This window comes from Nuphar pumila, chromosome 13 (assembly GCF_984573655.1).
Source record: "Nuphar pumila chromosome 13, dmNupPumi1.hap1.1, whole genome shotgun sequence".
Classification (NCBI taxonomy): domain Eukaryota; kingdom Viridiplantae; phylum Streptophyta; class Magnoliopsida; order Nymphaeales; family Nymphaeaceae; genus Nuphar; species Nuphar pumila.
The window spans coordinates 88944153-88961575 of NC_143261.1; the positions used below are offsets into that span (position 1 = coordinate 88944153).

Consider the following 17423-nt stretch of genomic DNA (forward strand, 5'->3'; position numbering starts at 1 on the left):
TATTTGATATGATTATTATTTGTGCTGATGGGGTTGCATTGTTATTCTTCATTTGTTTACTATAACATGAAGAACTGGTAATGTTTTAGCTCAAAGAGCTGCTAATTTGTGGAATAAGCTGGGGAAATAGTTTAATGCTTGTTTTTGTGTTTGGGAAAGCCAGCTTCTTTAGCTTCCATTTCTGTTTATTACATGAACTTCAAGTCTGTTATTCACCTGATATATAACGCTTCAGTAATGGAATCCAGCGAACTTTAGAAAAGCACGCCGTTTCTGAGTGTTCCTGATTGTTGGCTGGAGTCTTAGAGTCAAGTTTTATTTGGAGCAGGGGAACTGCGATCACAACCGTCAACAATCACCTTCCTGTGCGGCTCCCAAGGGCCAAGGCAACAACCCAAATGCAGTTGGGGAGTGGGGATTGTTGACATGGGAGAAGCCCCAGATCGGAAAACTTTTTATATGGAAATTTTCTCTACCTGTGGAGGTGGAGAAATTTCTCGTATAGAAAATTTTAAGTGTTTGGACAATTGTTTTTATTAGCATTTGGAATGCCTGGGAAAAAAGTTGATGTTTTTCTCGTCTGTTTCCCACTTCCAAATGGAAATAGCAGAAGACAATTATTAAAAACCTTGTTTCATTTTTTAACATATAAGTTGAAATAAAAAAAAAACCCTTTATTGCACGCATTTCTTGTTTCATTTCTCATTTTGCATGAAGATAGAAAAAGGAAAAAACACCTTGGTTTCTCGTTTTTGTTTCTCACGAAGTTTCCCATTTTCATGAATCAAGTAGACTTGCATTTGCATTCAGCATGCTCAATATGTTGTCTTTTAAGTTGGGAGCCAACAAGACGGATATATTTGGATGCAGAAGCAGTAATCAAGTCAATGGACTCTATCGATACTTCTGCTATGTTCAACATGTTTGCAGGTAATCGTGAGCGTGAGCAGCTCATGACACACAACAATTAGAATTCATGAACCTCGTAACTTTTTGTTGAGGTGGAATGGGAGAGTTGGATGGTTAAGTCACACTATCATAACCAAGGGGTCTTGGGTTTGAATCCTATAGGGTTCATACCCTAGCTTGCCTTTCAAAGTCTTGCATGCTTTCACGCAACTTGGAACCCCAACGACAAAAACGGGAACTTCTAGAAATCGTCGAGTGCCAAAGAGAAAAAGGTCTTAATTAAAACAGCACTTGGAAGGGGGGACATACATCCCAAAGGCATATTTCCGAAGGTATAAAATACTCTCATCCAGGGAAGCATACAGCTTCATAGGAGAATTTAGCATTAGCAAACATGTGAATCAATCTTTGATAGAATTTGGATTATGAGATTATTTCGTATGAAATTGTTCCCCACCTTCTGCCGTGGTACACAGGCCAAAAATTTCCCATATGGTGGCTCCCACACCTGGAGTTATTTAGTAAGCCATTTATTGGATCATGTGCAAAGGCACTCTGAAACAAATTTGAAGGTTTCCAACTTCAAATTTTAGATTCCTTTCTTGATTTACTACAAACAACTCAAATCAGAGAGGTACCATGCAAGGGAAAACATGCACACACACAAATTAACCTTTAGGGTGCAGCAAATCTTATAGCTACTACAGGTTACTATTTAAGCAACTAAACCAATGCTTAGGGATTAATTACCATGACGTTCTTATCTAATGATTAAACTTAATTTTCAGGTATTATGATGCTTTAATTTGTTTTGTAAGAATTCCCAAAATGATAGACTTTTATATATCTAATGCTTAGGCAAAACTGGACATACTGTTCACATAGACATTACATATGAGAGCCTTACAACCATGGTTGAATAACAAAAATTAGTTAATCTGCACTGGAAGCATGATTAAGATTAGATCAATATGCTAAAAAGTGTTGCAGTAATTTACAAGAAGTCAGCCAGTCCATTAATCCATGTAAAGCTTGATCTTTGGACCAATTTTCAGCTAATACTATACAGAAAGGCTTTGTAGTTGAAAGCAGTGAATAACCAGCTATAGCCCCGAGTAGTCAGGCTTACGGAAATGAAGTAAATCACCTACTCTTCCTAAGCCGAAATAAAATTACAGGATGAATCATGTTGCAGAACATGAAACAATCACCTTCTAAAATAGTTGATTGATCAGAATCACCTATAAAAGACTGTGGGAGATGGACCACTTTCACCCCAAAGTGATGCAGATCCCACTGCAATTAGAGATTTTCCAGTGTGTTGAAGGGGTCCCAATCATATATTAGAAGCCATAGAACCAGGCCCAGATACAAGAAAGGGATGATGAATTCCAACCCTGCTATACCCATCCATCCATCAGATTCCTAGTCAGCATCTTTGTTCACAGCTATATGAGCTGCAGGCACGCCACCAAAGGACTTTTTTAACCTATCGAAGACAGCATTCACAGGGATGCTTGCTACTAGAGGTGCTGACCCTTCTGGACCACCATTCTTACTATTGGCTTTCTGTTCAGCAGCAAATGATGAAAGCATCCTGGTTTTCTGGTTAGATAAGCATACCTTCTTCAAAAGCTTTCTTGACAACTTCGTTCCCATTGGAACACGACGAGCATGGTTAATATATTTCTTTGACCCACTACTGTGATTAGCATTTGCAGTGTTCGCCATATTCAGCAGAGGTCTAGACTCTAGAGATGAATACTGTACCAAGCTCACTTCATTCTCCTGAGCAGAGCGCTGGGACCTGGGTACTCGTTGCATTGCTGTTCTTCTTGCTGTTCGCCAGACAGGCGGAAGTGGTGCACTTTCATTTTTCTCACTGATATCATCATGGAAACTGGAGCCAGCAAGAAGAAGCTCAGAAGAACCATCCTCCATGACTTCAATTTGCACGGGATGTCCAATTATTGCCTTTCCATTCAATCTGCTCATCAAAGAAACTAGTGGGACATGCTCACCTTGGTAGATTGCTTGGACCATCAGGTCGACATTGACCAGCATGGATTCAAACATCCCATCTTGACCATGCTCAGTATACATCGGGTCAAGTTCAGATGCATAAAACCTTGGATCAAAGCAATCATCCGATTCTTCCCAATAACCACCCAAAGCTTCCTGAGAAAACCACGGCCCTGAATTCATACTCATTATACTCTCCCCTGCTTCATAGAAATCTTCATCAGCACATCCACTAGGTATATCCATATACCTCTTGCTTAGATTTCGCATGTTTCGCTTTCCTTTCAACTGCCATTTGGACACACCATTGGTGCCATTGGTTGAACGCTGCTTGAAAGGGTGCGACTGAGATGCAGAATGTGAATATCCTGAGTCATCAAAATCATCACTGCTCACCTTTCCTGGCCGCCCTTGAACTCGGAAAACAGATGAACTGTATCTATGACATCTTTCTGTGTTTCTTGATCCTTGTACAGCAAGTATCTGAGAGGCATCTGTGCAGAACAGATCATAACAAATATGATCAGGGTAACAAGAAAAGGATGGAAGAAGAAATGCTGGCTCCAACTGATAAAATTATTGACACTGATTTCACATCATAAAAAAAAAATTAAACTAGCATGACATAATTATCTAAATGGGTAACGAGCAGTCACCAACTTGTGATATATACATATATTATATGCAAAAATGCTAAATGGTTTTTTCGGCTTTTCCGGTGCTTTTCTCGTGATTCCCACCCCATAGATGTGTTCGGCATGGTCAATTTACTAGGAATTGATGCCCGAATCATGTGTTTTCGATGAAAAAACAATATTTAGAGCCTCAAAAATTCACAAAGGTTTTGGACCATTGATTTTTTGAATCTTGTGAAAACCCACCCATGTGTCGGAATCAATTGCTCCAAGAGCTGGTCTCTATAAAATCAAGTATGTAGATCACATCTGAACAGTCAGAATTTCAAAATACAGCTTGAAAACTCCATTTAGCATGTTTGCATCGCTATATATATAGACAAACACACACACTTCAAAAATTCAGCTGAATGTGTTTTTTGATCAATCTGTTGTAGATGTGATTATTGTTGTTTATTTACTAGAAAACATGCTTTTGGCTTGAATTGTTTCGATGAGAAAATTTGTTTTTTTTTTTATTGAAAAGTTTGGGTGAAAAATATATACACCTGATTTTCATTTTTTTTTAAACCTAACAAATTTCCTCATCTAATCGATGTTCTCTAATAAAAAAACTATAGCCATCACACTTATTGGGTTGGATTTATAAAACAAACATGAATAATATGGTCTATACTGAGTTCACGCTCAAATTGGATAGGACGTATTGTATATTAAATAAATATTCAAAACTTCAAAAGTGTGGACAATCTGGAGCAGAACATGAATCAATAAACAGGCACCAAAACACACAAGTATTTCTGGATAAATGGAGAAAAAACTATTGCCAAACCTGAAACCATGGCAGCCTCCTCTTCCTCCATGTCATGATTAAAGGAATCCTGCTCACAAGAATCAGATTCTCCCTCATCCATCAACCTGTTCTCTGTCAATGAACTGGGATAGAGAAGAGAGTTACCCGCCCCAAACTGGGGTTGAACAGTACAGCCCATACTATCATATGATGGGTTTTTACCCCCTGTTGAAGAGCCCAAAGTATCCCTCCGCACTGTTTCCCCTTGCATTGAAATAGGCAAACGCACACCATCAGATTGTGATGCTTGGCATACTGGTAGTTTTGCACTACTTTGCAATACCTGGACAAGAGTACGTCGCCTATCACGTCTCCTAACAAGAGATTCTTCACTTGAGCCACCATGTGACCGCTTCCTTTTTATGGCAAAAGAACTTCTCTTGCTGCTTATCAGATGTGCAGTTCCAGAGACACGACCACTGGAAGAGAGAGCACGAACGAGATTTTCAGATGGAAGGGTTCTTCTGCTACCTTCAAATGCTGAGAAGGAACTTCTTCTCTTTGATGATGCAGTCTTGAGTCCAAAGTCTTGTAGGCCCCTCATCCGAGGCATGGCTTCAGTATTATCATCTTCCCAGCGTATTTGGTTAGGCTGTTTAATCTTTCGTATAGATATAGGACTTGACCTGTATTCTTCATTCAAGGATGAACCCATCTTTCTGGAAAGTAGCTGTGACTTCATATTCATATATCTAGCTATACCTTTAGGTTCATGTTCCCTGAAATTGTTATTTGAAGGAAAAGAGTGCTCCAAGTCCTTTTTCACAATAGGAAGCCTCTTATCATCCATAGAGTTAGAAATACCAGCAAATTTTTGTTGTTTCTTTTCGAGTTGCTGCTTTTCAAGCTCGAGAGCATGAAGAATGGCATCTTCTCGACGTGCATATTTCTCTCTTTTCCTTGCTGGAATGCCCAGGGAAGATTCAGCCTTTCTAATAGAGTCATCAAACTCACCACATCGAAATGCCTTCACACGCTTGGACTTCTCCAGATTGTACCAATCTCTGAAGAGTAAAACCATTGCACATTTATGTGACATAAGATTTTAATTTGAAGAATCTGCAGCACATAGGCATGGAATTGATACGGAAACAACATAAACGCACTTGGTGAAACACAGGAGCTTTGCAAAACTAGGATGAGAGGACATGGTGGCAACACACACACACACACACACACACAAACACACACACACACACACACACACACACACATAAATACATATAGATATGTGTATGTGTATTCAAAATTCTGAATGTAATGTAAGAAAGCATCAATATGATTTTAATTGCAAATTCTTGAACAACTACTCTATGCCATAACTAATTCACCTCAAATAATAAATCCAACTTGAGAATTGAAAGTAACATACTTTCAACGAATAATTTTAAAGGAAAAAAGTGCAAGTAAATACAAAAATAAAGGACCAAGGTCATAAAAAGGAATAGATGAAATAAGTGACATGGTGTTGATCATGTCCATCAGAGGCATGTATTGTTAAAATTATATGTATACAAATACCCGACAAGAGTATTTCTGTCTTTTTGCACGTAGTACAGTCCACTAGGGACTTAAGTGTAATATTTCTTTTTCTTTTTAGTTCTTTTTTTTAGTTTTTTGTTTTTTAAAAAACCTTGTAACAGTCATATTATGACTGTTGGGAGACCGTCCAACTAGTAATCGGACTGCCTCCCAACGGTCATAAATATGAATGTTGGAAGGCTTGGAAGGCAGTCCAACGACCTCCCACTTCTTGAGTGAGGCTCTTTCTCTTTTCCAATAGGCTTTTTATGCCTTTTCTGTTTTATATTTCATCTCGTATGCGATTATAATCGGTTCATTTGAACCTCGATTCGTGTGTGTATAAGCCCTTTGTTGGCATTATATTTGTTCACCCTTGTTTCATTTCATGGTATCAGAGCATGGCTCTTGAGAGAAGGTGAATCACGTATCTACTTCAAGCGAAGAAGTATTCTTCGCTCCTTTGATCCTCTACTTAAATATTCAAGTATTCATCATGGGAGAAAGAGAGTCCGCCACCGTCATCACTTACAAGCTCAACGAAAACAATTACCTAATGTGGTCAACGGCGATGAAAAATCACATCAAGGGTAAAAAATTATGGGGTTTTGTTAGTGGTTCTACTTGTGAACCACAACTCATTTTGACAAGAAGAGAAGGAGATCAAGTCAAGGCCTTGTCCAAAGAAGAAAAGGAGAAAGCCTTGCAAGAATATCAAAATAAAATGGAAGATTGGGAAGCAAGTAATGCACAAATACTCTCATGGTTTATGAATACCATGGAGTTTAAAATCGCCACCAATATTATCAAGTTCAAGAAGGCATGTGATGCATGGGACTTTCTAAAAGGTACCTTTATCCAAAAGGATAAGGCTAGACTCTATTATCAGGTGCGTAATTCTAAACAAGAAGATAAGAGTGTAAGAGATTTTTACGGTATCTTATCTCTTATTTGGGATGAATTAGCTATTTAAAACAAAAATGGGAAGGTTCGGCCATTGATACAAGAAGATCCCAAATCGAAAGAGAATCTTTTCTCTTTCCTTTATGGCTTTCGACCGAAATTTGAGCAAGTAAGATCTTTCTTACTTCATAGGGTCACTGCTACTTCTATAAGTGAGGCCCTTGCTCAACTTTGTTAGGAAGAGACAAGACTTGGAATGCACAAGTCTAATGATGAGGTTTTTATCATGGCAAGACCCAGAAACTTTGTGAAAACATATAAACCACCTCACTTTGAGAAGAAGTTCAATGGGGAAGGACATGATGGAGGAGGATACAAAAGTAAAATTATCCGTTATTATTGTAAGGAACCAGGGCATATAAGACCAGAGTGTCCCAAATTTAAAAAAGTATCTGCATAAGTGAAGAATCTCAAGAATCAAGAAAAAGGAGCAACTACAATGAATTAAACCTTGCTCAAATAGCAGAGGCAGTCTCACAATTTCTTAAGGCCACCCCTTCTACATCCGGCGCCGCCATCTCTTCCTCCTTTCCTCCAGGTAAAACTTCTTGGATTTTAGATTCGGGTGCCTTTTTTCACATGACTCACAATGAGTCTCCCTTATCCGATTGCACTAAATCATATTTTTCATGTGTATCAAGCATGGTTTTAAAACTCGCCGAGTCAACTCGGTGACTCGGCTCGGCTCGGCCCTCCAGCGAGTCAACCCAGCAGGGTAAACTCGGCTCGCCTTGACTCGGCCTGCCTTGACTCGGCCGAGTTCTGGGATATTTGAAATTTGATTTTTTGGGTATTTCAAAATAACAATTTAATAATAAATTCAAAGATACAATAATCTATCAATCTTTATGTGTTGATTAAACATATTGGCAAAAAAAATGATTCAAAGATCTAACAAAAAAGTGAAGCATACACGTATCGGTGCTTGTACTTCATGTTCTGGTGTTGGGTGCCTTTGAGTGTTGTTTTATGAACACATATCATATCCTTCATTGTATATAAAAATACATTTTTGTACAAAGTCTGTATCACACCTGTGCATAACAATCTGTACCCTGTCATCCTTATTTTTTGACATAAACACCCATATCATACCAGTTGTGCTGATCTTGTACAGTATGCTTGTACATGTATCCATGTGACAACATTTCCCTTGGTCATAATTGGAATTTCTTCTGGTGATTCATTCTCTTATTGTTGTTTTACCTTGTTGCAACTAATTCAATCTGGCTTTTTATGCAAGATGATGTGTTGTTGTTCTCAATGAGGTGAGATCACTAGAAAGGATCAAAGGAGAGCTAACAAAAGCTAGGGTGTCTTCTGGAGAAGTTTAGCTGAAATTCCTAAACCATTCTATTTAGAAATTTGAGTTTAAGTATGTTTCTAGACTCAGTTACATGGGGCCTTCATTAAATACCAAAGACATGCTTGTTATGAAGAAGTTTCTTCATGTAACTTGATCTTTCCATGTAACCTTGTTATGAAGAAGTTTGTACTTTTTCTACTCTGAACTTGCAATTTTTATTGTCAACTCTTTAGACTATATGTTTACTGAAAAACATGGTTTGATACAAATTATATATTGTTTTTCTTTTAAAATCAAAAGTTAACAAAACCCGGTCTGAGTCACCGAGTTGACCCGCCGAGTCACGAGTCAATAAAGAACGAGTCGAGTTCCGAGTCACGGGTTTTAAAACCTTGGTATCAAGTACCAATGATACCTCTTTAAAAGTCAAAAGCATAAGAAACCTTGATGATATTTCAAAAAAAAAATTTGTTCCAAAAGTGAGAGTTATTCCCAAACTAGATTTAAATCTTTTTTCGGTCTCCTAAATTTCTGACTACGGTTGTAAAGTATTTTTTTCATCTAAAGCTTGTTGGGTGCAGGATCACCAGTCAAGGAAGCTGATTGGGCAAGGCCATAGACAAGAAGACCTTTACTACATAGATTTTCTGTGTTTATCAAAAAACTCATTTTGCAATCATATCAAAGGCATTAATCTGGATCTTTGGCATAAAAGATTAGGACATCCAAGTATATCCAAATTATCTCTTTTTTCATTTTTGAAAAAAATTTGTAAAGATAAAAATTTTGTATGTGAAGATTGTATACTTGAAAAAATGCAAATGGTACATTTTGGATCTAAAACCGCTCTGTCACATGAAAATTTTGAATTAGTGCATTCGGATGTATGGGGTCCCGCTCCCGTTATGTCAAAAGGTGGTTATTCGTATTATGTTACATTTATAGATGATTTTAGTAGACATACTTGGATTTACTTCATAAAACTCAAATCCAAAGTTTTTTCATGTTTTAAAAACTTTCATAATCTTGTTAAAAATCAATTTAAAACAAATATTAAAGTTTTTCGCTCTGACTCTGGGAGAGAGTTTCTTTCGAATGAATTTCAACTATATCTAAAAAATCATGTCCTAGGACCCCACGACAAAATGAGATTTCTGAAAGAAAACATCATTACATTATTGAAACTACTAGAACTCTACTTATTTCAAAAGAAATTTCAAAACAATTTTGGGTCGAAGCTGCCCTAACCGCAGTTTATGTAATAAATAAAATGCCTTCTCAAACATTGAAAAACAAATCTCTTATTAAAAATCTCTTTAAAATTTCTCCTAATTTGAAAAGACAAAGGGTATTTGGTTGTAAATGCTTCGTGCTTTTTGAAAAATATAACAAACTCTCTCCTAAAAACATAAAATGTGTTTTTCTTGGTTATGTTGATAATAGAAAATGATATCGATATTATGATAAACTTTACGTTTCTAGAAATGATACTTTTTTAGAAAATGACAATAGATTTGATTTTGAAGTTCCTAAGAAAGAACCCGAGTAGGATTTTTTATTTAATTTATTACCCAATAAAGGTATTAGTAATAATATTGAAACTTTCAAGTCTATTAATGACTCAGGTAGTGAGCCATCTCATGATCTTCTTCAATACTCCAGACGAAATAATGGGAAACATCCATGTGCCCTTGAAAGATATGATCAACTAACAAATACTGAAGAAACTAGAGTTAGAAGGTCGGAATGAACACATAGGTCTCCAAGTAGGTTTGTCTCATATGAATTCTTCTCCCCAAACTATAGGGCATGTCTTCTATCCATTCATTCCTATCATGAACCATCCAACTATAACGAAGCTAAAAATATAAAAGAATGGATTGAAGCCATGAAAATTGAATTAGATGCATTGCACATGGGCAATTCAACCTCTTCCTATCGGAAAGAAGACAATAGGGTGTAGATGGATGTTTAAAATTAAAACAAAAAGTGATGGGTCTCTTGAGAAATATAAAACAAGGCTAGTTGCAAAAGGATATTCTCAAGAATATGGTATAGATTACGATAAAACCTTTTCTCCAGTAGCTCGTATGACTACAATTAGGACTCTAGTTGCAGTAGCATCCATTAGAAAATAGCTGATATATCAGTTAGATGTTAAGAATACATTTTTAAATGGAAACTTAAATGAAGAAGTATACATGGATCCTCCCCTTGATCTGACTATTGACAATGACATGGTTCTTTGTCTTCAAAAGGCCCTATATGGGCTTAAACAAGCCCCAAAACATAGTATGATCAGTTTAGTGGTACAATGTTAAAACTTGAATTTAAATCTTGTTTCACTGACACTTATCTTTTTGTGAGATCTACAGGTACCTCATTGATCATTCTTCTTTTGTATGTTGATGATATGATAATCACTGGGAATGATCAAAAGGAAATTGAAGATATTAAAATTTTGCTTAAAAAGTCCTTTGATATGACTGGCCTTGGTTTTTTGAGATACTTCTTAGGCATTGAAGTAGTCTATTCACTAAGAGGATACATTTTATCTCAAATCAAGTCTGCAACTGATATTGTTGAGCGTTCAGGAATCACTAATATAAAAATGCTGACACTTCTGAAGTGATAAATGCGAAAATGCGAGCTGAAGATAAAGTGTTATTAGATGATCCAACCCCTTATCAACAACTTATTTGATCATTAATGTACTTGTCCATTACAAGGCCAGATATTGTGCATGCCATACACACTGCGAGTCAATTTCAACATGCGCCCACAACGGTCTACATGAATATAGTATTAAGAATAGTTCGATACATCAAGAAAATAATATCTAAAGGGTTATTCTTATCCTCTTCCTCATCCTTAAATCTTATTGCTTATACTGATTCTAATTGGGGAGAAAATCTCAATAATCGTCACTCAACTACTGGCTTTTGTGTATTTTTAAGTGATTCCCTCATGTCTTAGCGATACAAAAAACAACAGAAAGTGTCTTTATCCTCTACAGAAACTGAGTACAGGGCAATGACTACCACAACCACTGAAGTCATGTGGATGAGAGCACTACTTTCTGATATGGGTGTTGATGTCTCCGAATCTTCAAAATTATGCTGCGATAACAAAAGTGTCATCTATATAGCCAACAATCACATATTTCATGAGCGAACAAAACATATTGAGATGGATTGTCACTATGTTCGCTAAGAATATTTGAAGAAGACTATTATGTTGCCTTATGTCCAGTCCGAATTTCAGATTGCAGACTTCTTCACCAAAGCTCTCCCATTGCCTCGATTTTTGTATCTTCTTAGAAAACTTTCGTTGATTTCACTGTAAGTTTGAAAAGGAGTGTTAAAATTATATGTATACAAATACCTGACAAGGGTATTTCTATCTTTTGTATATAGTACAGTCCACTAGGGACTTAAGTGTAATATTTCTTTTTCTTTTTAGTTCTTTTTCTTTTTAGTTTTTTGTTTTTTAAAAAACCTTGTAACAGTCATATTATGACTGTCGTTGGACTGCCTCCCAACGGTCATAAATATTAACGTTGGAAGGCAGTCCAGTGACTGTTGGACTGCCTCCCACTTCTTGAGTGAGGCGCTATAAATAGAGCCTCACTCCCTAATTGAAAAACACTGCTCTTTGAAGCATTTTGGTATTATATATAAAAGTTCTTTCTCTTTTCCAATAGGCTTTTTATGCCTTTTTGCTGTTTTATATTTCATCTCGTACGAGATTGTAATCGGTTCATTTGAACCTCGATTTGTGTGTGTATAAGCCCTTTGTTGGCATTATATTTGTTCACCCTTGTTTCATTTCATGTATGCCATCATTTTTAACATAACACATGAATGCTAAATGAAATGTCTATGTGACAAACGAGAATATGGCTTACAATCCAATTTCCTTAAAAGCAAGCTTACTAATAACCAGAAGTTTTGATTCATTGGAACAACTCAATGAAATTAGATGGTCCTTTTAGGAGGCCTTAATGTCTGCAGATAGAACTTATCCAATTTTCTTTTCAATCCATAAAATTATGCAAGCATATGAGACAGCTAACTAGAATTGAAAGTATACACGGTTCAAAGAAGTATAGAATAAAAGTGATTATCCTCCCAGACAATTACAGGGATCTTAATGTGCTTGGCTTCATGAACAAAACAAAAATATAATTAAGTTCACATGGGCTAACAAACAAACGGGCTATCCCTTACAATAGTCCCGCAATAAACCAAGTCAAACAACTTCAAATCTGTAGTCAAACACAAATGTTCATGACTCCTCACACAACATCGTGCAACAGTTAGAAACTAACTGATAACTTTCACTATTGACCCACACATATAATGGGTGGGTTAGTTCAACAATCATAACTTGTGTTTGATTTTCAAGCTCACTACATAAAAGTTGTGGCAGATGCACCACATAATATCCTTTACTTTACACAATACCATTATAAACTAATTGTTTCCACAATTAACTCGAGAGACATTTAGTATTCCAACAACCACACAAAGGCAGAGGATGTTTTTCTACAGTTTTTTTCTGCAACCAACTCTATATTTCACTCAATCATGGAGATAAAGAAAGTGGATGGCAGAGAAATAACTTGGCATGAAACAAGAGAACAAACTATGAGAGTAGTAACACCAACGAACAATTTCCAATACTGTAAGCATCGCTGATCTTAAGATCAAATAAAAAGTACAATGTCCACAACATGTTAATTGCTCAAATTTGCCATGTTTTGCATCATTTTCAATTCAGGGCAGACAGAAAATCAAGTGAAATACCAAAGTTATGCTGAAGACGAGACCAAATTCCAGCAGGTAACAAATAAACGACTAAACCCATTCTCAGCATTCAACCAACACAACATTCAAGAAAATTAAAAACAAAACACACACACACAAAGTATAAACCCTGAACTCACTGTATAGAGGTATAAGCTCAATATGATGCTACTGATGGAACCAAATCATTCGAAATATTTTGGACCAAAAAACAAGCACAAACCGCATACAATCTGACTGAACCCAACTCTATGGAGTATAGACTCTACATAGTGATAATGATCAAACCAACCATTTCAAACAACATCCAACAAATAGAGCAAGCTAATAGTACAAAACGGAGAGAGAGAGAGATTACACGCTCGCGTCTTCTCTTCCAAGAAGCTTTACCGGCGTCCCCGACCTCGGCGACATCAAGTGCGCTGCTGAGAGCTCGCTCTGCCCCAGAATTCTTCCCGGCCACCATGACCCATTCCTCCTCCTCACCCAAACTATGGTACCCACGCTACAATCCATCACCTCCCCCTCAGGAATTCCCATCTCTCCGATCAAAACCACGGACACCCACAAATCCAAAGTCCTATTTCCCTTAAAAAAAAACTCACGTTCACATAGATCTGATCAAAATCACCGCTGCTCATCCGCTCATCCTCCATCGAACCTCTGAAAATAACACATAGTTTTCCCAAAACCTACAAGGATAAGGCCCACAGTTTCTGAATCCAACGGGTAGAGTCGTTTTCTCGATGTGGGTGGTGTCCAAATTCTGATAAAATCATCCGAATCGTGAAATTATGAGATTTCTTCATCATGGGTGCGATGTCTCCGGAGTTCCAAACATTGTCCCAACGAGATTTAGGGTTTTATTTTCTTTTTTCGGCCTTTCTCGTTCTTTCCTTCTTTCCCCTCTTCTTTTGTTCCTCTTGTCCGTAGTTTCGAGATGTACAGGGGAGGAGAGAGAACACAGAAAATTGCAGTGTGAGAGAGGGAGAGGGAGGGAGGGGCTAGACCTGCCGGACCTGAGTAAGGTTTTCTTAACCAGAGGTTCAAACCCATCTAGGGTTAGGGTTAATCCAAGGAAATAATTAGGGTATTAGCGGAGGTAATTAGGGCAAACTCTTTGACCAAAGCTATTTACAGCAGTGAACCCTCTTGATTGGGGTTTTGGTTTATTAATAGAAAGATACTCCCGTACCAGATTTTTTACAGACTCGGTTTTATCGTCTCGGATGAATCGGTTCATAAGTGGTCATTGGGGATGGAGATGCTAATCTATTTTCATCTGTTGGATTGTCTTGTGTGAAATGATATCTGTGTCATTTGAGCTGTCTCAGCCGAGTCGGTTTCACAGGTGACTGGGTCTTCAATATGTTGGTTTACCTGAGAGATGGAAAGAGAAAGTAGGGATTTACAGTGGTTGATGTAATTATAAAGGTTGCATGTGTTGGTGTCGGTAGGGATGGCAGTGGACCGGGGGAAAGCGGGGCCCTGCCCCGCCTCGCCCCGTTTGGGACCGGGGATGAAGGGTATGAAACGGGGATGGAGGCGGGGACAAAGGTTAAAATCCATCCCCGTCCGGGGGTGGAGGCAGGGATGGACGTGCACTTTTCCCCGCCCCGTTCCCCGCCTCAACCCCGCCCCGACCACTTTTCCCCGCAATATCCCCGCCCCGCCTCATCCCCGTTTGAACCGGGGATGGAGGATATGAAACGGGGATGAAGGCGAGGATGGAGGATAAAATTCATTCCCGGCCGGGGATGGAGGCGGGGGTGGAGGATAAAATCTTGAGGCGGGGCGGGGGTGGAGACCTTGTCCCCCACCCCGCCCCACTGCCATCCCTAGGTGTCGGTGCATATGCAGTTAAAATAATATGGTACTGATTTAACCTGTGTAATTGTAGATGGGGGGAGTCGGGGGACTGAATAGTGCATGGTATGGTGTCTTAGTAGCTATTTATGTGTAGGGGTGTCATCGGGTATGGTTCGGACTCAGCTGAAACCATACCCATACCTGATTTGAGATGATGGTACGGGGTCTAGAACCGGGTTCAATTGGGCTTACCATAAGAGAAACCACAGGCGGGTCCTGTAAGGATTACATGAACCAGACCAGGACGATACCCAGTAAATAATATTTTTTTATCTTTTTTACATTGAAAATTTCCAGATCTTAGTCAGAACTTGGGTTGAGCCCGGGTCTGGTATGAAATTTCACAAACTGTACCCGGATTCATATATTAATTGGATCCAATTCTAATTCTAATCAGATCTTATTTATCACCAGACCCTAACCCTATGGGTTTTGGTACGGGTTGGGTCCGAATCAAACCCAACCCATTGACACCCCCATTTATGTTGTTTGAAACCCTATTTGTTTTACTATTGCAGATAAATGGCACCATCATAACTGAGAGGTCTTAAGCTCAAATCTTACTAGGTTATCCTTCTGCCTTTTCTTTTTTTGCTAATGCTAGGCAATTTAAGCACGGCAGATCAGGTGCAGCGGCACACTAAAGTGTCCAATGTGATTTCACCTGATCTACTCTCCTATTTGCGTGGTTTGAATATCCATTTGTACAGTATTTCAAATAAATTTTAACTGATGGCACTGTCCTAACGAAGAGGTCTTGAGTTCGAATCCCACTAGATTATCCTCCAGCCGTTTTTTTTTTTGCTAATGCTAAGCAAGCTAGAGGATAACTCCGTTGAGCTTCCAATATAAGATCCCTTGGTTATGACAGTGAAACTAATCAGTCAGCTATCTCATTCAGCCCCTATCATCCCTCAGTTTGCAAATTAAAACAAAAAAATCTAAAGGATTCTCTTGTGAATACATCAAAAAAATGAACAACCCCTACATAGAAAGAAACTTATATGAGTCAGATGCCCCCGCATGTATGATCTGCAGTAGACTACTTGTCTATATAATATGATCATATTTTTGTTTACAAGGTTTATAACTTGGAACCTAAGGACTTGGGTGCCTTTTTAATTAACTTTGTTATTTTATTGTGTTGCTTAGAGATAACAATGAGAAATGCGAACAACATTGACTAAGATCTTACTCAAGCTCATGGTTAATGACATGTGAAACATCAATAAATATTGAATTATATGTTGGCGAAAACAACAAGGAGAATGAAAACATATCAAAAGTGGCGCCCAGCCTGTCAGGTCGAAAGGTGAGCAAGACCTTTGAACCCACTATGAGAGAGAGCACCTTGGTTATACTCATCAATCAATCATGCCTCTCTATTTATAGTGGGAGGAGAGTGGAGGTTACATGCATGTGAACCCTTCACATGCTCATATTGAATGTGAACTATTCATATTCACATAACCCCCTCCCTACATCTCCTTATCGTTTAGTGTGCCTTATGTCAAATTGAGTCACCTTTGATTGGACCCGATCTGAAATGTCTAACATTCTTTCACTTGACCCATTGACATGAAAAAATACATAATCGAGGTTCATTAACATTATCTTGATTCAATTTTCATGTGGGTTTACATGTTATCCTGTATCACAAGAATGAATCATATGAGTTATGGAGATGAACACCTCTATACGAGATGTCATATTTTTATATATTACAATATTATTAATTTTTCAGTGTTTTAGCGTGTTAAGATTACATTTATTAAAAGGTCGGTCTCTAACTCATTCTATTGATTTTTTAATATTGTTATTCTACTATTCTCTCTACCCAAATGAGAGATACTTTATACAGAATCAACAATGCACAAAAACTATAGAGAATCAGTTTAGTTTCATAAATATGATCACATATAACTATAATGTATTGTCATACATTAGAAGGAATTAAACAGACCCATCCCCATTACATAGTGAGAATATAATCTCGGTGCTACCCCTTTAGTAAGGGAATTCATAGTCATTTTCTTTGTACTGATTGTATCAATACACACTAAATGATTCATAGTCATTTCTTTAACAACAAAGTATTTTAACTTAAAGTATCGACACGAGGTAGAGTTGTTGTTGTTATTTGAGAACACGACAACTTCATTATCACAAAAGACCTTCAGTGGTCTCTCAATAGAGTCTATAATCCGATGACCCATAATGAAGCTTCTTATCCAAATGGGCTAAGATAAAGTCTCGTATAGAACAATAAATCCTGCCTCCATAGTATGAGCTACAATTATAGACTGTTTTTTATTTTATGAGACAACACCACCTGCCAGCAGGAAGATGTATCCAGTAGTAGACTTTCTACTGTTGATACATTCTTTTAAGTCTACATTAGAGTATCCAATGACCTCTAGGTGGTCAACCTTTCTGTAAGTTAACATATAGTTCTTCGTTCCTTGCAAATAGTGTATGACCTTCTTCGCTGCCTTCCAGTGCACAATGCCTGAATTAGACTGATATCTACCAAGCAT

The 17423-nt window shown here is 37.7% G+C and overlaps 1 protein-coding gene across 1 annotated transcript; it reads right to left on the reverse strand.

Annotated features, from left to right (window-relative positions):
* Window positions 1-1838: 1838 nt before the first annotated feature.
* On the reverse strand, window positions 1839-13694 carry LOC149819072 (uncharacterized protein At1g51745-like). Its single transcript, XM_089983967.1, has 3 exons — window positions 13376-13694; window positions 4399-5423; window positions 1839-3425 (listed from the first exon to the last, which is right to left on the reverse strand). Exons 1-3 carry the CDS (start codon window positions 13555-13557, stop codon window positions 2335-2337), a joined length of 2298 nt encoding a protein of 765 aa, XP_089840093.1. The 5' UTR covers window positions 13558-13694; the 3' UTR covers window positions 1839-2334.
* Window positions 13695-17423: the final 3729 nt, after the last annotated feature.

What these genes read in the sequence shown, in the direction of transcription:
- LOC149819072 (XM_089983967.1), bottom strand. Translation starts at nt 13,557, where the DNA reads ATGGGAATTCCTGAGGGGGAGGTGATGGATTGTAGCGTGGGTACCATA. An exon ending in GGAAGAGAAGACGCGAGCGT is followed by an intron (nt 5,424 to 13,375) that starts GTAATCTCTCTC and finishes TTTACTCTTCAG; the next exon opens with AGATTGGTACAATCTGGAGA. An exon ending in GGAGGCTGCCATGGTTTCAG is followed by an intron (nt 3,426 to 4,398) that starts GTTTGGCAATAG and finishes TGTTCTGCACAG; the next exon opens with ATGCCTCTCAGATACTTGCT.